Source organism: Schistocerca gregaria, chromosome 8 (genome assembly GCF_023897955.1).
Source record: "Schistocerca gregaria isolate iqSchGreg1 chromosome 8, iqSchGreg1.2, whole genome shotgun sequence".
NCBI classification, from domain to species: Eukaryota; Metazoa; Arthropoda; class Insecta; order Orthoptera; family Acrididae; genus Schistocerca; species Schistocerca gregaria.
Window position 1 is genome coordinate 169,197,387 of NC_064927.1, and position 26,051 is coordinate 169,223,437.

General features: G+C 38.3%; 1 protein-coding gene across 2 annotated transcripts in view; it reads left to right on the plus strand.

The window, feature by feature from the left end:
* Nucleotides 1–26,051, plus strand: part of LOC126284872 (fatty acid synthase-like) — a 364,243-nt gene that overhangs the window by 214,879 nt on the left and 123,313 nt on the right. For both annotated transcript variants that reach the window (XM_049984111.1, XM_049984110.1), the window contains exons 24-26: nucleotides 15–132; nucleotides 551–730; nucleotides 16,360–16,536. In XM_049984111.1, the coding sequence (XP_049840068.1) occupies nucleotides 15–132; nucleotides 551–730; nucleotides 16,360–16,536 (475 nt within the window). The remainder of the gene's footprint in view (nucleotides 1–14; nucleotides 133–550; nucleotides 731–16,359; nucleotides 16,537–26,051) is intronic.

The window sequence follows — 26,051 nt, forward strand, 5'->3', positions numbered from 1 at the left end:
AATGTGTGTTTCAGGGATATTAATACTGATGAGATTGTTTTCATTTATTATTCTGCTCTCAACTTCCGTGACATAATGACAGCAACAGGTAGACTAGCATTTGATGTGGTGAATCCTGACAGATGTACACAGGTATGTAGTACTTTGAGCTTTATTGTTAATTTGACTACCACAGTTGTGAGTGTTTATATATCTTTCAAACTTACTTGAATATGTACAACAGGACATAGTGAACTGTTTTACTCAGACAGCAGTATTTGATTTTCCCTTTCTCTTGGCAAATGTTGTCAACCTACACACATGTTTGTGAATATTGTGGAATGTGATAGGTTGAACGGTTTCTCAGCATTTAACATACACAGCTAACAACCTAAAAACAAGATGAAATAACCACAAATGTTTAACAAATATGTCAGTAATATGTAAATTGAGAATTTAGATATTGTCCAGCTCTGCATAAAGACAAAGAGAGAAAACCATATTTGTTGCCTTAACTATTGCAGTTAATGTTTCTGTTACACTAAATCTGTATTTTTGTTAACACTGACAGGACTGTATTCAAGGTATTGAATTTTCTGGAAGAGACAAAAATGGTAGACGTGTTATGGGTATAGCAACAGGGGGAGGAGCCATGTCAACAATGATAAAAACAAACCCAAATTTTATTTGGCAAATACCAGACAACTGGACAATGGCAGATGGTGCTACAGTTCCTGCAGTTTATTTGACAGTAAGCCATGTCATTTTTCTCTTTTTTGTTAGTTTTGCCATTGTTCTTGTGCTGCATAGGTAACTATTTAGTGTAATATTGTGAGCCAAATATGTGTGTGTGTAAATGAAATGGATTGGGTCTAAATAGCTCATGTGTTGTTCTTAAAAACAAAATTTGCCTGCAACCCAGATATCTTTTTTCTTTTTAAAGGAATTTGATTATTACTGAATGCACAGAATAAATCTTATAGTAATGTGTAAGTACCAAGGCATGTCACATAAATATTTATGCTTCTGAATGCACAGAAAAGGAGACTTAATGCTGAAGTATTCGACACAGATCTTAATGAAGACTCTTGTTCAAGGCACTGAAATGACAGCCACAGTACACGTGAACTAGTTTGTAATCTGACTGACCTCTGTTAAAGATCACTAGAGTCCTTAACTGACAAGTCAACAGAATGTTAAAATCTATCACTCCTTCCTTTTTTGCCAAAATAGAATAGGATAAATGAAACTTAATCCCCTCCAGTGCCGTAATTCAGTTTGTAACTGAGTCCTCAGGCAATGGAAGGTTTCCACCTTCAGTTTATGTGATGCCAGTAGCTGCTCGAAGATCCAAAGTACTGTTGTGTGGCTGATAGAGTTTCCCACATACTCACTGTACACCATACTTGAGGGCACCATTTGATATGTTGTAAGCACATCCTAGTGTCATTTATAGGGTCTGTCAATGATTGTGCCATGTTGGCAGCAGTGTGTTGAATGGTGGTACTGCACCAGGTGAGGTGAGGAGGGAGACGGTGATGGGTAGCTTGACCAAAAGTCTGAACAGCAGAGTTGACCCTTTTGATATCTGGTGATGAGGTCTCTGAGATGTTGGTGTCCATGTTGCCCATCAAGTATCTCTGCATGCCAGAGGGGCAGCTAGCCGCACTGGAGAGTCTTCCTGATGTACAGGAGTGATGACCAATGGTAGCAGCAGTGGTAGTGCAGAAGTTCCACCTCTGTAAGTTCCCCTATGCCTCCAGAAGAAGAATGGGGTCAGAAGGATTGTGGATGAAGATGCCATAGAGCATGGTGTAAGGTAATAGTGTGGAGGTAGAGAGGGAAGCTGGTCAGAGTCTGATGGATAGATTATATTACTTGGGCAAAGTTGATTGGTATGCTTTTGTATGTTCACTTCAGTGGCATTTTCTTCACAAAGCATATTGTCATAGGTGGTGGTAATTGTGGCCACACTGAGGAGTCCAAAGATAGTGTGGGTGAGCTGACAACCCATCAGTCATTGTGGTTTTATAAGAATAAAGGAATCTCACTTAAGGTGTCCACTTATTGTGTGACTTTTTTATATTCTTGTTTGAAGATATATGCAAAGCATTCTGCTTCATCATCTGAGTATGTGTGGAATGGGGTTGTGAATATATAGAAGGGACTTCAGGAAAGGTACATTCTAGGTTATTGCCTTTTTAAATAGCAAAAATAACATTGACAAGGTGTCTACTGTTCATCAAAGTCTTATCTGTAAGAGACTTGTATGTCCACATGTTGTTGAGGAAAAGTATGGCAAAATTCATGTCAATGTAGTCCCATAGAACGTGTTGGACAGGCAGCATAGCAGGGTGGGTGGAGCAGATCACATATTTATTTTATTTATTTATTTATGTCTTGTTCTGGTGATCCATGTTGTGACAGTATCACAGAATGTGGAATGTGTCAGAGTTCTATGGTAGCATATAAAAACAAAACAAAATGATTCCGTATTACAGTAAACGGTAACTTAGGTTCTACTACAGAAAATCAGTTTTGAGAGATAAATAAATATTACAAAATATTAAGTGCTACAGACAATAAATATTGCAAAATATCTGTTTACAATAGAGAATATTCAGGATTACAGATGTAGATTTGGACACATTTGCAGTTGACAATAAAAGAAGTGCTTAACATTGTAGTTCAGGAACTCTTCTATCGTATAAAATGATTCTTGTAATTGGAACTGCCTTAAAGTTTTTTAAACAAGAGCTCATCTTCTACCAGACACTTAATTCTTGAAGGGAGGGTGTTAAAAATCTAAAGCCAGTAAAATGGACTCCTTTCTCCACCATGCTTAGATTTGTCTGTTCATAGTGGATATTATTTTTTCTTCTCCTCTCATTACTATGATACTCAATATTCAGTTTAAAAATGGATTTTTCTTTCCTTATGAAGCCGTAGGATGGACTCCACACATGATCCTTATGGCTCTTTTTTGTGCACACAGTATTCTTTTAGCCAGTGACTCATTACCCCAAAATATAATTCCATATACCATAATGGCAGGACAATAACCATAATAGAATGACTTCATGGTTTCCATACTTGTATAAGAAGAAACAATGTGTAATTCATAAGTTGCTGAACTCCATTTTTGTGTAGATCCAGGATGTGGTTCAACCAATTCAGTTTGCTTTCGATATGGAAACTTAGGTATTTTGAGGTATCCACCTGGTTATCACTTAGTCAGCTATTTATACTACTATTTCCTCATCTTTGTGTGTTGTGTGGAACTGAACATAGTTTGTTTCAGTGTAATTTAAAGGAAGGCCATTACTTTTAAACCAGTTTGCTTGCTGTTTTGCCTAAAACCTTATTTGCTGTTTCCTCAAGCGTATCTACTACGTTATGAATAAGTAGTGTAGAGTCATCAGCAAAAATGGTGAATCTACAATATTTTGCACAGAGAGGCAGATCATTTACAAAGATAATACAAAGTATGGGGCCCAGAGATGAGCTCTGGGGCACTCCACATGTGATATTACCCCATTCTGAAGGTAATCAGACTCCATTTTGACTATCCACTACAAATTTCTGGTTCCTGTATGACAGCTACGAGTCAAACCATTTGCCTGATAAACCACTTATACCAAGATTTGCAGCTTTTTGTAAAAGAATCTGGTGACTGACACAGACAAACACTTTTGTCATGTCACAAGAAATCCCAAACACCTTTAGTTTTTTTGTTAATATATTCCAAGATTTTGCCAACAATTGCTAATATTGCACCTTCTGTTGACAAAACTTTCTGAAACCCAAACTGGCTTTCGCTGAGGATATTTTGATCCCTGAGATAATCAACTGTCCTGGCATGCATTAGTTTCTCTAAAACCTTTGAAAAACTTGTCAGTAGTGACATTGGCTGATAGTTAACATCTGTCTTATCTGCCTTCTTATAAGGCAGTTTTACAACTGCATATTTAAGCCTCTGAGGAAAAATTCTTTGCTTAAGTGATGCCTCAAAAATGTGACAAATGACTTTACTTACATGGCTGCAGCAGTATTTTAATAATTTGTTAGAAATATTGTCAATCCTGGTAGAGTTCTTTCATTTCAGAGTTTTAATAACTCTTTCAATTTCTTGAACAGTGACTGTTTTTACCTACACATGTTGTACTGAGTTAGGTACTCTGGCTCTCAGAAGACTGACAGCTTGGTTCATGGAGCCTTGTAAACCTATTTTTTCTATTACTGTTACAAATGTTTGTTTAATGTGTCTGCAACTATTTTTGGATCACTAACAAGATGACACTCACTTATTATTTGGGTATTTTCACTACTAAATCCATATTTCCTTGTTTCCTTCATACAAAATTCCAAACAGTTTTTACTCTATTGCTTGAGTAATCAATTTCTGTCTTCAAGCACATGTTCTTTGTTGCCTGCATGCTCTTATTCTGAACTTTATCGTAGAGTTTATAGTGCATACTCCTACTGGGATCATTTGATCGCTTGACTGCTGCATGTAGTTTTTTTCTAGTTGAACAAGGAATTATAATGCTTTCAGTAATCTCAGGCTTGTTTCCATATTTTATCAGGTTATCTCTCATTGTATTTTTTTGGAAATATTTCTTCAAAAAGACATGTAACTTCATTGTAAAAAATATTAAATTTTGAATTAACATCAATTGCAGCATATACAGGAGACCAATCCACTAGATGCAATTGCTGATTAAAGCTTTCAGTGGTGTGTTCATGTATAATCCTAAAGTTTTCCCAAATGAAATTTTGTTTCCTTTATACATTTATTTGGTTTAGAGTGAGGAATTGCCATTTGTGATCAGAGAGAGGCCATTTATAATATTTTGCACAATTAAATTAGTGTAAATATCCTTATCTATAAATACATTATCTATTAAAGGGCTAGATTTGGCTGTGACTTTAGTTGGTGTGTCCACCAGTGATACTAAGTTGTATCAGCACATCAGGTGTTCAATGTCTGTTTCATTTCTATTTTCTGTAAAAATTCCGCATTGAAGTCTACCTGAACAGTGGTTGATTAGTTTTCGTACATAGGTGGGACAGAAGTGATTCTATTTGTCTCAGGAATGCATTCAGATTTCCAGCGGATCCCCTGTTGTTGACTCAATGCCACACACCTCAAATTGCTCTTCATAAAAGTATTTGCTTCAGTCTAGAGACTTATACACTACATTGTTTTTTACTAATATTACAACTCCACATTTTCTCATAATAGATCAACATTATTGTGCAGCTAAACTAAAGTTTTCAATTTGTAGCATGTATATTCCACTCATAACATGATGTTCTGTTATGAGTGGCTTTTTCCAGTACACTAGTTGATATTATTGCTTGAGGTGTGGAAGACTCATATTGAACACACGACAGAGATGTTTAATGTATCGAATCCTCTTCTTTCATTTTATTCACCATAAAAAATGCTGGGTTTGCTTTCTGCTGTATGTAGGATGGGCAACAGTTTCTGCTGCATGTGTTGATGTTTCAGCTGTTGGTCCTGCCACTGATGATTCTGCTGCTTTTGACGATGCTGCTTCTTCTGCTGCTGGTACTGCTCCCATTCCAGTACATGGAATTTTGCTGTTTTCTCTCTCCCTGTTCGCAATGATTTCGTTTGTCATTTTACACACCAAGCTTTTCCTTCATAATTTAGATGCATACTGTGTTTGGTATGCTGATATCTGTCCAATTTTCCAATGTCAAGGACACTACATTTTCCAAACAAAGAACACATTTGTTTTATTTTAATGTTTGTTTTTCAAATTTCTTTGTTGACACATGAGTGATACATTAGATCATATCTGTGTAGTAAACTTGGAACTATTGTATTTCATTGTTTATTGTGTTCCACGAACTTTTTTGTTTCCATTAGACTGTTATTTGCTTTGTTTTTTGCAATATCATTTACATCCGCAATACACTTGACATAGTCATTTTTTACTGACATTTTATCATATAAGTTGACACCAGTAATGTTTTTCTTTGCTACATCTGGCTTCACAATACCTGTTGCATTGTATTGTATGTTTTCTTTGAAAAGTCTCGTCACGTTTTTCCCATGACTGTCTGTTAAAAATAATACACTACTTTCATGTTTGCACTGTTGTACATTTTTGTGAATATTGTCTTTCTCATTCATCCCATTACTTCATGCAAAAGATGGCATGCTCAATGTCTCACTGTCATTGTTTGCCTTAATTCTGAACTTAAGCCTACACCACCATTCTGTTGGTAAGGTTTGTTCAAAAGTTCATGTTCTCTTACCAATGTCAGGCCTAAATCCACCTCTTCACTCACAGCAAGAACATGAAATTTGTTTCCAACTGCCAAATGTTGGTTTTTTAACTCCCTGATCATGTTTCAGTATTTACATCTCTGTTTTTACATGGTATTTTTGTCCACTTGGGGAAGAGAAATTGACTTTTGTTTGACTAATGGCTCACTTATTTCTTTTTGAAGTTTAGACATCTCACTACTCAATACATTGATGATTTGCTGAAAGCTAGAAGTATGCTCATTTAGTTTCATATTTTTGTCCGTACAATTTACACACCCTGCATTTTTACCAACATTATTTTTCATTTTTCGCAAGAACACCACTCACTTGTACACACGTCTCTGCCATCTTGACCTGGATCATAGGTGGCTGCTGTATACTTGACATCTCTGTTGGTTCTGGATAGTGACCATGATGATGTGCCATTACTTTCAGGCAAGTGATGCCTCACTTGAAACTTCCTGGCAGATTAAAACTGTGTGCCCGACCGAGACTCGAACTCGGGACCTTTGCCTTTCGCGGGCAAGTGCTCTACCAACTGAGCTACCGAAGCACGACTCACGTCCGGTACTCACAGCTTTACTTCTGCCAGTATCCGTCTCCTACCTTCCAAACTTTACAGAAGCTCTTCTGCGAACCTTGCAGAACTAGCACTCCTGAAAGAAAGGATACTGCGGAGACATGGCTTAGCCACAGCCTGGGGGATGTTTCCAGAATGAGATTTTCACTCTGCAGCGGAGTGTGCGCTGATATGAAACTTCCTGGCAGATTAAAACTGTGTGCCCGACCGAGACTCGAACTCGGGACCTTTGCCTTTCGCGGGCAAGTGCTCTACCAACTGAGCTACCGAAGCACGACTCACGTCCGGTACTCACAGCTTTACTTCTGCCAGTATCCGTCTCCTACCTTCCAAACTTTACAGAAGCTCTTCTGCGAACCTTGCAGAACTAGCACTCCTGAAAGAAAGGATACTGCGGAGACATGGCTTAGCCACAGCCTGGGGGATGTTTCCAGAAGGAGATTTTCACTCTGCAGCGGAGTGTGCGCTGATATGAAACTTCCTGGCAGATTAAAACTGTGTGCCCGACCGAGACTCGAACTCGGGACCTTTGCCTTTCGTGGGCAAGTGCTCTACCAACTGAGCTACCGAAGCACGACACACGTCCGGTACTCACAGCTTTACTTTAAGTTTGGAGAGCCATGTCTCCGCAGTATCCTTTCTTTCAGGAGTGCTAGTTCTGCAAGGTTCGCAGAAGAGCTTCTGTAAAGTTTGGAAGGTAGGAGACGGATACTGGCAGAAGTAAAGCTGTGAGTACCGGATGTGAGTCGTGCTTCGGTAGCTCAGTTGGTAGAGCACTTGCCCGCGAAAGGCAAAGGTCCCAAGTTCGAGTCTCGGTCGGGCACACAGTTTTAATCTGCCAGGAAGTTTCATATCAGCGCACACTCCGCTGCAGAGTGAAAATCTCATTCTGGAAAGATGCCTCACTTGTCTGCGTAAATCAAGGAGCTAGGTGTGCAGTGGGCTAACTGTTGGCAGTGCTGTACTTTGTGAAGCTGGGGATTGTCATCAGTTGCCATGCTTGCAGTCTCTACATTAATTGAAAACCCTATACAGTTTTGATAAGGATGCTGTCAGTTGTATTGTGACTAATCTGTGTTAACAGCGGTTCCTTGATACTGTTTAAATTTCTGCTTCTCTCTTCTTGAAACTGATTGATCTAGTAACCTGATTGTTAAATAACTGACACGTCACCATTGCGATAAAATTGGAAAATTTTCTCTTTTATTACCTTCAAAAAACACTATCCCTTGTGATGATCAGCTCTTTTATTGAATTTGTATATAGTTCACACACTAGAGGCTAGCAGCAAATTTGAACAGTGTTAAAATATTTAGTCTGTAATTTCAATGTCAAACTTATCAGCTGTTTCTCTGTACACCTTCAATGTCCATAAACAACAATTTAAATGACTATTGCCAATTATTAATCATTTGGTGAGTGAATCACTGAAGTTTTACAAAATAATTTGGCATGGAGATGTTAATGAACTAAATCGTAACCATGGATCCACTAAACATTAGCATATAGATGTTTGTATGTTCGTGCCTAAGAAAGGACTCTTTCACATTACATTTTAATTTATAACAGGGAAAAGATAAAAATTAGTGGTGATGCAGTTATAGTGAGCCAACTAGTAACGTGGTTTAATTATGTGTTAGATAACTGGAAAAGGGAAGAAGTTATGTGGACTCTATTGTCAATACCATGTATACTCCCATGGGGAGTTTTCTATGTTGAGTTATTAGATAGCTAACATGTTTTCAGAGATCAAATGAACATTGTTGTAATACCCAAAATTAGGGCTACTAAACTAGGTAAGCACATCTTGGAAGTAAGCACTCTTTAAGAATGGAACTTTCTAGATTATGAAAATTTTAATTATGATTATCTTTTGAAAGATGACCTTTTTGGAAAATAGTAAGAAGTTTACTGGCCAGGGGAACTGTGAGACTTTCAAATGAGGTAGGTCAATACATTTAAAGTTATTCCACATTTTCCAAATTTGTGTGGTTTCATTGAGTCCTGAATCTGATATATCTGTTCACACAAATTGTCTCCAAGTGAGATTATTATATTATTGTCATCAGTAATTGAGAAATTAACTACTGAGTAAAAGAAACTGATAATCTATGCTTAAATAAGAAAGTAATTTTTTATATTATGATCATGTATGTATCATTCAGGAAACGAGGTGGAAATAAGGAAAAAGATGTTATTACGGGAAATGAATAAGAACAAGTGGATGGTTCAAGATGCTCTGATGAACATGCTGAAAGTGCGTGGGTTCCACAGTATCAAATGTGGGTCCAGGATTCATGGGTAGATAGGAGAGTGCATCTGGATGTGTGTGCTGAGATAGTGTCTGGTAATGAATGTCACAGTGGTGCTTACTTAGAAAAAGGGACTAGTGTTGAAGCCATTGGGCTGTTTTTTTGGGCTGCTTGGATTTAGGTCATAATAGAGCAAGGAGCTGATTGTAGTCAGTGATTAAGTGAAATTTGCTTTTTTATATAAGAAGGTGTAGAATTCTGATGAAAGTATAGGGTCCCAAAAATAGTTTTTCAAAGGATCTTTCTCAATCTTAATTCTTTGAGAACACAACCAACAATATAGTAATTCAGAGTGTGAATCTGCATTGGATTTATAGTTCTGACTGACAGCTCAGAATGTTTTATCATTTGTATTATTTATTGAAAAGATAAATTTAAAGCTACATATCACTCTTCTGAAGTGATGTGTTACACTACTTTTTCCCCCACTTACAGTAATGATCTCATGACAGAATCATTTACTGTGCTTTAGTCAGATGTTAATTTCTTCAAATAAGTAATGGCTTGAACAATTACAATCAACCACACACACACATAACTTTCTACGTACTGTTATCTTAGAAGATAATGTTTTCATTTCAGGACTGTAGTATAAGGATTCTTGCTTTCTCTCTGTTTTTCTTACTACAGCTATAAATCAGTGATCATTGTTCAGTCATCATGAAGTATAGTGCTTTTAAATGTGTGCATAATGTTGTCTTAACGTAGGTTACATACCAATTTAATGCTTACTACCAAGTACTTATTTTACATACATTTGTATTTAATATCACTTCATCTCCATAACCTTTTCCCCTCCAAGCAACTGCAACACAGTTTTTATAATGCTCTTTTCAAAACACAGGTATAAGCTAAATTTTTGTAATGTGCAATGGCAGTAAAATGGTGGAAAAGCTGTGAAGAAACTGAGCAGTGTCTTGAATATCGTGTGGAAGGTTACAGGCAGTAGTCTGGAAGTCTTGGTCAACAAAGACAGAGTTTCATTCTGTGGAAGCACTGTATTTGATGTGTTTCCAGTGCAAAAATCTTTGATTTGTGATATTACATTGTGAGATGAATGAACTATACATCCAGCCTCAAAGAGATGGTCAATAGGGAGAGCAGTGGGGTTGTGTTTGTCGATATCAGGGTGAAGGTAAAAGGTAGAAGAGTGGTGGGTTCCTGGTGTGAAGAGGGAGACATTTTCTGGTTTCTGGGTATGAGGTGCTCCTAAGGTCTTGAGGAGCTGCCTGAGATCATGTTTGACTCTTGGGATGTAATTGTGGTTGAAGGTTTGTATGCTTTGGAAAGTTGGTGTAGATCATCAGTGACATAGTCTCAATGATTCATGACCACTGTAGATAAGCCTTTATCTGAGGAAGGGATGATATGGTCTGGATTGTGTTTCAGGTTTTGGATAGCAATGCCCACAGTTGTGGTGCTGGACTCATAAGGAGGGACTTATGAAAGGAAGTTGTAGCCAGGGTAGAAGTGAGGAATATCTGAAAAATTACCAAGGAGTGACTGGGTGGAATAGGAGGAGGATCACAGTTAGAGGGATGCCAGAACTGTTTTAAATAATGTACTATTTGCGGTTTTGATTGGCTGTTGTCAGTGGGGTATTTGGGGGAAGAAGATTTTTCCACTGCAAAGAATGAGTAAACATCTACATCGAAATGGATACTCGGTTAATTACATTTAAGTGCCTGGCAGAGGGTTCATTGAACCACCTTTAAAATAATTCATTATTACTCCACTCTTAAACAGTGAATGTAAAAAACAAACACCTACACAATGTGATCAAAAGCATCTGGACACCTGACTGAAAATGACTTACAAGTTTGTCACACCTTCCATTGATAGTGCTGGAATCCTATTTGGTGTTGGCCCACCCTTAGCCTTGATGACAGCTTCCACTCTCGCAGGCATACTTTTAATCAGGTGCTGGACAGTTTCTTGGGGAATAGCAGCCCATTCTTCATGGAATGCTGCACTGAGGAGATGGATTGATGTTGGTCGGTGAGGCCTGGCATGAAGTCAGCGTTCCAAAACATCCCACAGGCATTCTATAGGATTCAGGTCAGGACTCTGTGCAGGCCAGTCCATTACAGGGGTATTATTGTTCTATAACCACTTTACCACAGACCATGCAGTATGAATATGTGCTCAATCATGTTAAAAGATGCAATTAGCATCCCCAACTTGCTATTCAACAGTGGGAAGCAAGAAGGTGCTTAAAACATCAATATAGGCCTGTGCTGTGATAGTGCCATGCAAAACAACAAGGGGTGCAAGCCCATTCTATGAAAAACATGAACACACAACTGCCTATTCAACAGTGGGAAGCAAGAAGGTGCTTAAAACATCAATATAGGCCTGTGCTGTGATAGTGCCATGCAAAACAACAAGGGGTGCAAGCCCATTCTATGAAAAACATGAACACACAACTGCCTCCAAATTTTACTGTTGGTACTACCTACACTTGCAGATGACGTTCACCATGCATTTGCCATACCCACACCCTGCCATTGGATTACCACATTGTGTACCGTGATTCATCACTCCACACAACATTTTTCCACTGTCCAGTCACCCAATGTTAATGCTTCTTACACCAAGCGAGGCCTCATTTGGCATTTACAGGCATGATGTGTGGCTTATGAGCAGCTGCTCGACCATGAAATCCACGTTTTTCACCTCCCACATAACTGTCATAGTACTTGCAGTGGATCCTGATGCAGTTTGGAGTGCCTGTGTGATGGTCTGGATAGCTGTCAACCTATTACACATTACGACCCTCATCAACTGCTGGCGGTCCCTGCCGGTCAACAGACGAGATTGGCCTGTATGCTTCTTTTGTTCTATACATGTCCCTTCACATTTCCACTTTACTATCAGTGTTCTGCCAATAAAACACAGTCTTTGGTTCACCTTCTGCACTAAATTTCGATCTTCTCTGTAAAAAAAATTACTGTCTTGGGGATTTTGCATTCATTTAAATTTGGCATGCTTTTGTCATTGATTCTGCAACAGTGTTGTAACCTGTGTTGTGTACCATGATGGATCAGCTCTGTATCTCTCAATTGCTGTTGATACTATTTCTTTGAATTTGAGCCACATCTGGTCTACTCTTACATTGTTAATTTGGAAGATTGTCTCTCAGGAAGGCATGAAGCATATTTTTATCTGCTTCTTTGAACACGTATATGAACAGATACATTTTTTGTTTATTTCTGGAGGATTTGAGAGGTACAATATTCAGTTTTGGCATGACAAACCTTGTTCATTAATCCCTGTATCTGATTTTATGGTTGTTATTAGCTCAGGATTATTTGTTGCTGAGAGATAAACAGCGTTTTCACAAGCATTTACTGTTTGAGTGGGCTCATGAAATAATTACTCAAAATTATTTTGAGAGAACGTGTTTAGCACAATTTTGAATGATGTTTTATGTGTACCTCTGCATTTAAACATGTACTTTCGCTAACATATTGAGAGTAAATTGAAGTCACCGCCAACTATAATTTATGAGATGGATACATGTTTGAAATTAGATTGAAATTTTCTTTGAAGCTTTCAGCAATTGTATCATCTGAGTCGAGAGATAAGTAAAAGGATCAAATCATTATTTTGTTCTAGCTGCCGAGAGTGACCTCTACCCATACTAACTTTATAAGTCCAGCATGATTGAAATTAGGCTTGGGGCTAAAGGATAGGCCTTTAGAAAGTAGTGACTTCCGCACGGGTCAAAGTTTGATCCATTGTGGAATTTCCATTATTGTTGTGCAGTGCTGATTCAGCTCTCTTTCTTTCAATACACTTTGCCTTTGTTACTGTCTCTTTATTCTTTATTCCTTAATATTTCCATACATCCTTCTTTTCTACAGTACCAGTCTTTAAAACACGTAAAACACACACCATGCCTCGCTCTGTCATGCAATTGATGGACCACCACACTCAATAGTGCTGTGCTATAACTCCATACTCCTGTAGTGACACTAGCTTTTCAAACATTTCATTTCTGTGTGGTTTTTAAGAAACCCTATTCACGCTGCCCAAATTGAGTGTTAGCACATTGCATGTGTTTATTTAGAATCACATTATAGATTGTACATCTTTATTTACAATTCACCACAATGAAGCACAACACTTTTACAACTGAAAGTAAGTATTTTATTTCTGGCATCAGCATACAGTCAAAACAGAACTGATTACCTGGATAGAGAGTGAAGTTATTAATACAAGACATAAATTATTGGAGAATGCTAGATTTATACAAAAATGAAATATTTCATAATATACAAATGTTACAAACACGAGATATTTCAAGAAGCTTCCAGAAATCGTAAATACAAAATAACAAATTATTACCAGCTTGAAATGGCAACACACAGCATACCAGCCAGCAGTGCTAACCATCATACAACACTGCATGCAGTGCATTATGTCGCATTCATCCCTCTTCTGGAGAAACCATGACCTGCTCTTTCAGAAGTTACCATTGGAGACAACTGCGGCAGCGTGGATCTAGATCTTGTCAGTGGGCCTCTAGATGGTGACGCTGATCATCATGTTCTGGTCATGATGTTACATCCTATTCACTATGATGAACATCAAAGGTAGACCCTCCCTTGAAAGCTTCACAATCATCAAGTGTGTCTTCGGTTTCCTAAAACCTCCCATTGTCATTCTGCGTGCGTGGAGTGTAGTAGGGCTTTGTACAACTCTGCTCTTTTGTCTTCTTGATGAAGGGTCAAAATTATAAAGGAGAGGCAGCAGAAATTAGAATAAACAGCAGTAGTTTTAATAGAGACCAGGGAACACACTTTTCAGGATATGAGGGTAGGCTGTGCTATCACATTTATATAAGTGCATCTCCCTGCCAGCCCTAGCTCTCCATAATTTTAACTCCTGATGACAATGTCAGAGACAGTGGTTGAAAGCTTGGGTTTTTCTCTTAAGTGAGACTGAGAAGATTTTAGTCAGTTGTAATCATTGACTTCATATGATATGTCTGACAAACAATGATACAACCTAAAGTAACACTTAAGTAACTTCTCCGGTAGCCCTACTTTCTACAAAGGTCTAAAGATCTATACCGAGTCACCTGATCTGTACCTTACTGGCTTTACAGCACTCTTTGTATTTCTTGTGGGTGTCCAGGGTCAGCGTATGGTTGAACTGTTTTGTTTTGTCAGTCCTGGTGATGAGGTCATCCTGGGTATCATCCGGTTGAAATGACAACAATATATCCATTGTTGTTTCAGCCTCATGACTGTAGAGAAGAAAGAACTGTGTGAAGCCTGTGATGTCATGCTTCACTGTATTTCATGCAAATGTCACAGTGGGCAGTATTCTATCTTGATCTCTCTGTTCAGTATCAGAGTACATCTTCGTAAAGCATACTGTGGGGCTGTTCGTCAGTGTGATTACAGAAGCTATTGAAAGAAAGAACACATCAAATGCAGATTGAATGTGTGCCCATATATGAGGATACTGCAGTCACCAGTGAAGTCACAGCCAGCAGCTAGAGAATATAAGGAATACCAGCAGTCTGTCAGCAGTCATTCCACCTGACAAAGGTCAGGGAGTGCTTGGTCAAAAGTTAGTGGGATTTTAACCACCTGATGCAGCTGGAAGTCCAACAACATTTTACTCATTAGTGTGATCTGTTTTGTGTTTTTGCTACTAGTCTATAAATACAAGGACCTCCTTAGGCCAATTACGGACAACTTTTCTTTTATAAGTCAGAAAGTCACTAGGCTATGTGATGCCTTTTACGATCTGTATTAATCTATATCTATAGTTTCCATAAATTTGTAACACCATGGTCAGTGCAAGTTTGTAAGTCAGGTATTATTCTTGTTGACAAAGAATTTATATGGTTACAGTAAAAGTACTCTATCATGTTAGAATACCAAATATAAGATACATTATAACTTAAAGCATATATTTTCAAATCTATTACTATTATTATCTACTTTTTATTTGTTGAGAGTTTATCAAGAAGTTCTGTTAAATGAGAGAAGAATTCATCAACATTACTATTTTGGGCTTGTATAGGCCAATTGAAAGAAATCAGTAATGATTCAAGGTCAAGCTTTCTACCAGAGTCTTTCAGAAAATTTACACTGAAATCCCCATAAACAATAATTTGCTTTCCTCTGTCTGACAGACAGCACAACAGAGAATCCCAGGTTTTCAAAAATAGCTAAATACTTCAGAATAGGGACCTGTACATATCTACAATTATAAAAGGACCATTATTTAGTATTGAAATCTTTCACACTATGATAAATTTTAAAATATGTGGCAACTCCTGTCTCCGTAGCATCTCTACTTGCGGATGCTGAAAGCTTCACAATTCATATATTCACTTATGAAATATGTTATTAATAACCATGCAAAAAAATAACAAAGTGCATAGCTACAACACAAGAAGAAGGGATGATCTTCACCATTCTGAGTTAAATCTCACTTTTGGCTTGGAAAATCGTGAATTACACTGCCACAAAAATCTTTGGTTATTTGCCAAACAACATTAACATTGTGACAGATAGCATGCAAATTAAAATAATTTCTGAATTACAACTCCTTCTCTGCAATAGATAAATTTTTACATGTGAAGTAGTAATTGAAAAAAATTTATATCATTTAAAGAAAACTTGTGTTAAACTGACACATTCCACATCAGTACAAAATGTCGTATTCATGGTCTGTGGAACAAGTATTAATGTGATATATGAACAGGAGAGAGACTGGGAGTAAAGGTCCTGGTAACTTTGTCATTAAGAGCCCATAACCCATCACCCTCCTCCAAACACACACACACACACACACACACACACACACACACACACACACACACACACACACATATATACTGTATATACTTAACAATAGTTTATCCAACAACCCTAATCTGGGTGTAAGCCTACTAGTCTTGGAAAAAGAGGGTGACCTATACACCTGGCTGTAAATAATATGAAACACTATATGACATATCATTTTTCACAAACATGAGGTATGCACAAAAGTGTAGCTTGTTGTTGAAGACCAGGAAGTATCATCTAACTGACTAGTGATGAGTGTATTTTAGTAAATATCCTGTTTTCCATTCGGAACATTTTAAGAATTTAGATGGAGGCCAGTAGGTCATGTAAAATTTAATAGAGCCATTTTACACATTAACTGTTGTTTTGCAGATTCTGATGGCCTTTAAAAAAGGTGGACTTCGTAAAGGTGACTCCGTACTGATCCATGCAGGTAGCGGTGGTATTGGACAAGCTGCCATCACCTACTGCCTGTTTCATGGCTGCACTGTTTTCACCACTGTTGGAACACCACAAAAGAAAGAATTTATTCTCAAAAACTTCCCACAGGTGAGTCTTATATTTCAATTACAATCATTTGACTACATCATTTTCAGTCATACTTGGAATGTGGTCAAGTTTCCGTCTGTGAAACATCTCCAGTGACCTCTTCATTGATCTTCCATCATTTATTCCTTAATTTCAAGACATATGGGGCAATATTTTCAAAAGAATGCAATGCCAAGGGTCAAAAAATTTTCTTGGAGTTGATCATCATACATATGAATGTTTGGATATTTTTTCAAGAGAAAATGCCAATCATTATTTAAAAGAGTTAATAAAGTGCAGCAAGCTGAAAGTAGCCATACTGAAAAATATGTAAATTTGTATTCGAGTATGTGAACCAAAACAGAAAAAATACATAATTCAAACCACAAAGTAATTGAGGGATGATGTAACGATATATATGAATGAATAAGAGAAAACAGAGAAAGGGGTCACTTGTTATTGCTTTCAGTCTGAGAGATATTTCTTAAGAAAGACAGGGTTAGAAAAGTAGACAAAAGATTCATATTCAACTGAATATTGATATTGTACAAAGTAAATTATCTGATGATTGATGACAATCAGGAGTGGTAACTAAGTATGATAAGTTCACTCTCCACAAAACTAATGATTTATTACCAATAAAAATTAAAAAGAAATTCAAAAGTAGCCTACGTCCTGTAACTTATCATTCTGTATATTAATTGGTCCAGTTTTATCACACAGAAAAAAAAATGCATTGTATAAAATGATAAATCTCTGGAAGTTCTTCAGTAATTGCTTTGAAATTTTGACACAACATTGCATTCAGGTATGAACGTATTTTTATATAACAATTTTTAAAATTATATAATATATGAAAATTTGGAATACATAAATGTGAAAAGTTATTAGCAAACAGGAAAATTGTATTTATGGCTAATCAGCTTATTATTGGAGTACCACTACAGAATGAATTTGCATCACGATAAACATGGATCAAGATCAGTGAGAGGGGGTAAAAGGAGATGCACTGAGGGGTGTGAGGAAATGAATGTAGGAAATGGAACGGAGGAGATGGACGGAGAGAGGGGTCAGGAAGAGATGGAGAGAAGGGAAGTGGAAGATGGACATAGAAAGAGGGTGAACTGATAGAAACAGTGGACAGGTAGAGATGGACAGACACAGGGTATAAAAGGAAATTAGGAGATATATCCAATTGCTATATATATTAGAAACATTTGCTTTCTCTTTTCCTTCATTTCCATCCAAGCAGAATGAGCCACAGCAATGCACTGCCAAGAACAACTTGTAACTAATAAAGAAAATATGTAAATATTCTAATAATATGCATTCAGTTTATGAGTCTGCATTTTAAGAACAATTTTTTCATGTTCAGATATTGTTATACAAACAGCTTATTCTGTGTTATTTGATCCTTGAAGAAACTATACATTCTTCTTTTATGTTTTTGTATAATGTATACAAGAATTAATTACATATTTCAGGCAAAATGATGTTCTCTGAAATTTTTTGGGGAGTCTTGGCTGTATTCTGTTGGAGACCTAATTGTGCATAAGCTTATTCTTCATTAATGTATAAGGTTTCATAAAGTAGAGATTAATGAATCAAACAATGGAAAATCCAGGATGGAATGTAACAATACTGTGATAAGAAACACTGCTACCCACCATATAGCGGAGATGCTGAGTTGCAGATAGGCAAAACAAAAAGACTCTCACAATTACACCTTTCAGCCATTAAGGCCTTTGTCACACACACACACACACACACACACACACACACACACACACACACAGACACACACAGTGTAACTCACACACACGACTGCAGCCTCAGGTAACTGTAACCTCACTGTGAGTAGCAGCACGAGTGCATGATGGGAGTAGTGACTTGAAGGGAGTAAGGAGAAGGATGGGGATGTGGAGGGATAGTATGGTGGTGCTGTCAGACAGTGAAACTCTGCAGGTTAGACGGAGGGCAGTGGAGACGTGGGGAGAGGGGGGGAGTAGCGGAAAAGGAGAGAAATAAAAATACTAGGTGTGGTGGTGGAATGATGGCTGTGTAGTGTTGGAATGGGAACAGGGAAGGGGCTGGATAGGAGAGGACAGTGACTAACAAACGTTGAGGCCAGAAGGGTTACGGGAACATAGAGTGTATTGCAGGGAAAGTTTCTACCTGCACAATTCCAAAAAAAGCCTGTGTTGGTGGGAAGGACCCATATGGCACAGGCTGTAAAGGAGTCATTGGAATGAAGGATATCATCTTTTTCAGTGTGTTCAGCCTTCACTGACCATAATTGTCCTCCAGCCTTGTACAAAAGATTTGACATTAAAATAATGCAAAAAACCTGTCCTAGCACACATTTTTCATGCAGTCATTGACATTGTTATATTCCTGTATGTTGTTGAAAATAATAATAGTATACAGACTTTATTTTAAGAAAATGTCTTATTTTAATATTTATGTTTTTTTTTTTTTTTTTAGCTTGTAGCAAGCCTGTTTAGCTAATAAACTTTGTCTTCAGCCTCTTTCATTGAATTATAATTCAAAATCATTTTTAGGGTCTTATCAACAATGTCACTGATTTCATCATAATGCTAGAGTGTATTCAATGGAACAACATTCATATTTCTGTATGGAATATAATTGGCCACAGCAGTGTGCCATTTATGAAGTAGAACGAAGAGCTACGAACCCTCTTCTTGGGTATATTTGTGAAAGCTCTGGTTTATATTTGTATATTAGTTCCCAATACTGTTAATTTCCTTTTCAGGAGTAGTTGTTCCAGGTTGTATGATGTGAAAAAGTTGTCTCACATGGTATTCTAATCTTGAAACTAAGAAATGAGATCAGAAACTACTCTCATTCCTGGATTTTTGGTGCCAATCCATTGTCCTTTATTGTGTAGGTTCTGGCTTTCAATATGTACAAAGATTTGCTGTCATGGACTCATATTTTGATCCCATATAGTGCTGGTTTGCTTGTGATTTGGTGTCTGAATGGACAGCAATCTCTAAATCCTACTAATTGCTCATCAACAGTAGTATTTTCTCCTGTATTATACAGTTTAGATAGGATTCCTACCCACTTCTCAAAAATACTATGAACTACAGCAAGTTTGACATCATGTTATCTTTCCTCTCTACTGAATTTATTATCAAGAGACAGAGCAGATGGTATGTACAGAAGTTGCATTGGGAATGTTTGCTTGAAATATGTTCAACGGTATCCATATCCCACAATCTTTTTGAACCCTTCCCATGTTATCGATATACAGTCACAAGGAATAAGAGTCCTAAGCATGCATGAAAAACATAATCGTCAATGTTTGTCCATGTTGATGATAAACTCACTTCCCTTCAATGTTTGATATTTTTATTCTTTCATTAACGAACTCTGAACAAATTCCACTTCAGATAAACTTTTTGCATCACTTATTCAGCCTTTTCCATACCTGGTAATTCCTGGGATACTCTTGGTGATATGATATTTGAACCTGATAGGCAGCCATTTTGTGCTTGTGGGTATAACTGAGATTATGTATTGTGATTTTTAGAAAGAAAAGACTGTTTCCTATTTTGTACAGGCTGTGAATTGTCATCACTGATAGAGCATTTGCTTTCATATGCATTAGTGTCATTTTCTTCAAACTTGGAAAGTTTTCATGCATCTATGAGGAATTTACTAATTCTTCCAACTCAGCATAACACAATGATTTAATTGCCATGGTGTCACCAAACTCAACAGAAACTATATAGATTCAAATAAATGAGAAGTTTTAAACAAATTCTTTGCAAAAGCAAGAAACTAGCCCATTGTTATAAGCACAAAGTTTGATTGTTTGGAGTAAGATGGGCTGATAAAAGTTGTTATTATCATACGGTGTAACAGAAAACTGAAAAATACGTTCATTGGAGCAATCATGACTACCTCTTCAGCTGAGTGGTCAACATAAATGTCTCCTCTACGGAGAATCTGGATTCAGTTCCTGGCGTTTCCAAGGTCCTTTCCTTGATGAGAGAACTGATATGGGATGCACTCAGCCTTATGATAGCAATTGAGGAGTTACAATGTCCAGTAACATTAATGTGACCACCTGTCAGAAGCCAGAATAGCCACCTTTTGCAGTGCAGACTGCTGTGAGATGTACAATAGAGATTCAGTGACATTCTGGTAGGTACCAACAGGGATGTGCAACCATGCTGACTCCAGTGTCATGGCCAGCTGCACTAGCCTTCTTGGTTGAGGATCCATGGTACAAACAGCCTAATTGAGGATCCATGGTACAAACAGCCTAATTGAGGTGGTTTGACAGATTCGCAACTGTGTTTAAATCTGGGGAGTTTGGTGCCCAGGACAGCACAATAAATTCATCCTGGGGCTCTTTGCACATGTACACTGTGAACTGCATGACATGTTGCAGTGTGCTGCTGGTACATGCCATTGTGCTGAGGAAATATGAACTTCATGTAGAGGTGGACGTGGTCTCCAATGATAGATGCATACTTGGTTGATCCATTGTGCCTTCTAGATTGACCAGATCACCCACGGAATGTCCTCCTTCCTGGACCCTTCCAATGATTGTTGTAGAAAGTTTGCTTTCAGACTTCCATGCTGTACACACCAACAACCATCCTTAAGACGGTGAATAATACATGATTCATCTTAAAAGGTCACCTTTCACCACTCAGTGGACATCCAGTTGCAGAATTGGCATACAAATTCCAACATTTGTTGCTGATGAACAGCAAGTCACTTGACTGGCCCTAACTGGAATGCAAGTAAATTGTCTAGATGAAAAAACTTGGAAAGACACTGGCAGCAGAACACATTGCATAAGGATGCATTTCCCAAGAACAGAAGACTCTCTGAGAATGAACCATGCATCCAAAGCCCAGAAGGGTTGGCAAGTGTGTCAGAACCAGTAACAATAATAAAACCTACTATATGTGCATGCCGTAAGTTATTTCCAGCAAGCAATAACAATAAAACGAGAATGAACAAGGCGCCTGCTGTGGAAGCCCATATGCAGCAACATTCTTGAATAGTCATTGAGGAGACACTGTTGGTAGCCCCTTGGTTCATCAGAGTGGTCAGTTACTTAACATATGCATGTCTATTCGCCAGTACACACCTCTGCAGCCGGCCATCATTCACCGCTATCATCTATGGCTCACGGTCCGCAACAGTTACCTCGGTGTCGGGTTTGGATAGCGCCATTTTGCCATCTGTGGTATAATTTAACCATGGTGGCATGCAAACAGTTTACAGACTTAGCTGTTTTGGAAATAGTTCCACCATCGACCTGAAAGCCAGTGATTATGCCCTTTTGGATGTGGGTAATTTGCTCCATTTCTGCGTCACGACAATGACTGCACTGTTCTGCAAGATCCCCACCCACCCAACAAGATTTATACATCCTCCACTCCAAGTGCTGCCACCTTCCTTCTGTGGGTGGTTATTACATGCTGATGTTTTAATTTGGAAACATAAGGTGTTGGTCACATTAATGTGTATGCGAAATTCCGGTCTTAATGATCAGACAAAAATGTGAATATTATACAAGCTCCTTGTCCAGGCCGTGAGGGCCCAAGGAGTGTCAACCAGCCACCATGTCATCCTCTGCTTTGCTGCATCATGCAGATATGCTACAGAATGGCATGTGGTCTTCACACCTCACTTCCGGTTGTTACATTGGCTTTCCAGACCATGGAGCCATTACTACTGAGCCAAGTACACGATCCAGTCACATTAATGTGGCAAGGTGTTGAAGGTTGAATAACCACCATTTGCATGGCAGATATGTAGGAAGAGAGTTGATGAGGTTCTGGAAGTTACCGACAGTGATGTGGAAGCATGCCCACTCCAGTGCCGTGCCAGACTGTGCTAGGTTTCCCGGAAGGTAATGCCTTCAAAAGAGTTGTAATTGTGGGTTAGAATATGGTATGTCATGGCAATTAGGATAGAGGTTGTAGCTTTGGCAATTAGGGAGGAGGGTGTAGGTTTGTAATCCATCGGTCTTTAGGAAAGGTAGTGTTCAATACCCCTCTATGAACCATGGACCTTGCCGTTGGTGGGGAGGCTTGCGTGCCTCAGCGATACAGATAGCCGTACCGTAGGTGCAACCACAATGGAGGGGTATTTATTGAGAGACCAGACAAATGTGTGGTTCCTGAAGAGGGGAAGCAGCCTTTTCAGTAGTTGCAGGGGCAACAGTCTGGATGGTTGACTGATCTGGCCTTGTAACACTAACCAAAACGGCCTTGCTGTGCTGGTACTGCGAACGGCTGAAAGCAATGGGAAACTACAGCCGTAATTTTTCCCGAGGGCATGCAGCTTTACTGTATGGTTAAATGATGATGGCGTCCTCTTGGGTAAAATATTCTGGAGGTAAAATAGTCCCCCATTCGGATTTCCGGGTGGGGACTACTCAAGAGGATGTCGTTATCAGGAAAAAGAAAACTGACGTTCTATGGATCGGAGTGTGGAATGTCAGAGCCCTTAATCAGGCAGGTAGGTTAGAAAATTTAAAAAGGGAAATGTATAGGTTAAAGTTAGATATAGTGGGAATTAGTGAAGTTCGGTGGCAGGAGGAACAAGACTTTTGGTCAGGTGAATACAGGGTTATAAATACAAAACCAAATAGGGGTAATGCAGGAGTAGGTTTAATAATGAATAGGAAAATAGGAATGCGAGTAAGCTACTAAAAACAGCATAGTGAATGCATTATTGTGGCCAAGACAGATACAAAGCCCACGCCTAACACAGTAGTACAAGTTTATATGCCAAATAGCTCTGCAGATGATGAAGAAATTGAAGACATGTATGATGAAATGAAAGAAATTCTTCAGATAGTGAAGGGAGACGAAAATTTAATAGTCATGGGTGACTGGAATTCATCAGTAGGAAAAGGGAGAGAATGAAACGTAGTAGGTGAATATGGATTGGGGGTAAGAAACGAAAGAGGAAGCTGCCTGGTAGAATTTTGTACAGAGCACAACTTAATCATAGTTAACACTTCGTTCAAGAATCATAAAAGAAGACTGTACATGGAAGAATCCTGGAGATACTGACAGGTTTCAGATAGACTATATAATGGTAAGGCAGAGATTTAGGAACCAGATTTTAAATTGTAAGACATTTCCAAGGGCAGGTGTCCACTCTGACCACAATCTATTGGGTATGAACTGTAGATTAAAACTGAAGAAACTGCAAAAATGTGGGAATTTAAGGAGATGGGACCTGGATAAACTGAAAGAACTAGAGGTTGTGCAGAGTTTCAGGGAGAGCGTAAAGGAGCAAATGGCTGGAATGGGGGAAAGAAATACAGTAGAAGAAGAAAGGGTAGCTTTGAAGGATGAAGTAGTGAAGGCAGCAGAGGATCAAGTAGGTAAAAAGACGAGGGCTGGTAGAAATCCTTGGGTAACAGAAGAAATATTGAATTTAATTGATGAAAGGAGAAAATATAAAAATGCAGTAAATGAAGCAGGCAAAAAGGAATACAAACGTCTCACAAATGAGATCAACAGGAAGTGCAAAATGGCTGAGCAGGGATGGCTAGAGGACAAATTTAAGGATGTAGAGGCTTATCTCACTAGGGGTAAGATAGATACTGCCTATAGGAAAATTAAAGAGACCTTTGGAGAAAAGAAAACCACTTGCATGAATATCAAGAGCTCAGATGGAAACCCAGTTCTAAGCACAGAAGGGAAAGCAGAAAGGTGGAAAGAGTATATAGAGGGTCTATACAAGGGCGACGTACTTCAGGACAATATTCTGGAAATGGAAGAGGATGTAGATGAAGATGAAATGGCAGATATGATACTGTGTGAAGAGTCTGACAGATAGAGCACTGAAAGACCTGAGTCGAAACAAGGCCCCAGGAGTAGACAACATTCCATTGGAACTACTGACAGCCTTGGAAGAGCCATTCCGGACAAAAACTCTACCATCTGGTGAGGAAGATGTATGAGACAGGCGAAATACCCTCAGACTTCAAGAAGAATGTAATAATTACAATCCCAAAGAAAGCTGGTGTTGACAAATGTGAAAATTACTGAACTATCAGTTTAATAAGTCACAGCTGCAAAATACTAACGTGAATTCCTTACAGATGAATGGAAAAACTGGTAGAAGCTGACCTTGGGGAAGGTCAGTTTTGATTCCGTAGAAATATCGGAACACGTGAGGCAATACTGACCCTATGACTTATCTCAGAAGCTAGATTAAGGAAAGGCAAACCTACGTTTCTAGCATTTGTAGACTTAGAGAAAGCTTTTGACAATGTTGACTGGAATACTCTCTTTCAAATTCTGAAGGTGGCAGGGGTAAAATACAGGGAGCGATAAGGTATTTACAATTTGTACAGAAACCAGATGGCAGTTATAAGAGTCGAGGGACATTAAAGGGAAGCAGTGGTTGGGAAGGGCGTGATACAGGGTTGTAGCCTCTCCCCAATGTTATTCAATCTGTATATTAAGCAAGCAGTAAAGGAAACAAAAGAAAAAATTGGAGTAGGTACTAAAGTCCATGGAGAAGAAATAAAAACTTTGAGGTTCGCCGATGACATTGTAATCTGTCAGAGACTGCAAAGGACTTGGAAGAGCAGTTGAACAGAATGGATAGTGTCTTGAAAGGAGGATATAAGATGAACATCAACAAAAGCAAATCAAGGATAATGGAATGTAGTCAAATTAAGTCAGGTGATACTGAGGGAAAATCATTAGGAAATGAGTTACTTAAAGTAGTAAAGGAGTTTTGCTATTGGGGAGCAAAATAACTTATGATGGTCAAAGTAGAGAGGATATAAAATGTAGACTGGCAATGGCAAGGAAAGCATTTCTGAAGAAGAGAAATTTTTTAACATCGAGTTTAGATTTAAGTGTTAGGAAGTCGTTTCTGAAAGTATTTGTATGGAGTGTAGCCATGTATGGAAGTGAAACATGGACAATAAATATTTTGGACAAAAAGAGAATAGAATCTTTTGAAATGTGGTGCTACAGAAGAATGCTGATGATTAGATTGGTAGATCACATAACTAATGAGGAAGTGTTGAATAGGATTGGGGAGAAGAGAAGTTTGTGGCACAACTTGACTAGAAGAAGGGATCGGTTGGTAGGACATCTTCTGAGGCATCAAGGAATCACCAGTTTAGTATTGGAGGGCAGCATGGAGGGTAAAAATCATAGAGGGAGACCAAGAGATGAATACACTAAACAGATTCAGAAGGATGTTGGTTGCAGTAGATACTGGGAGATGAAGAAACTTGCACAGGATAGAGTAGCATGGAGAGCTGGCATCAAAACAGTCTCAGGACTGAAGACCACAACAAATACAAGTGTTCAATAGGGGTAAGGCCATGGGCATTATGGATGTAAGAGTAAAGGGAGGTGGAATCAATAGTAATGAGCAGGCCTTGTATGGTGAAGAAACATGAACTGTGGAAAGTGATTTGATGAAATGCTTGGTATCTTTTATATAGGAGGATAGGTTGAACGTAATAGGTTGAAGGTATTGGGCTATGTGAGCAGTGTTTC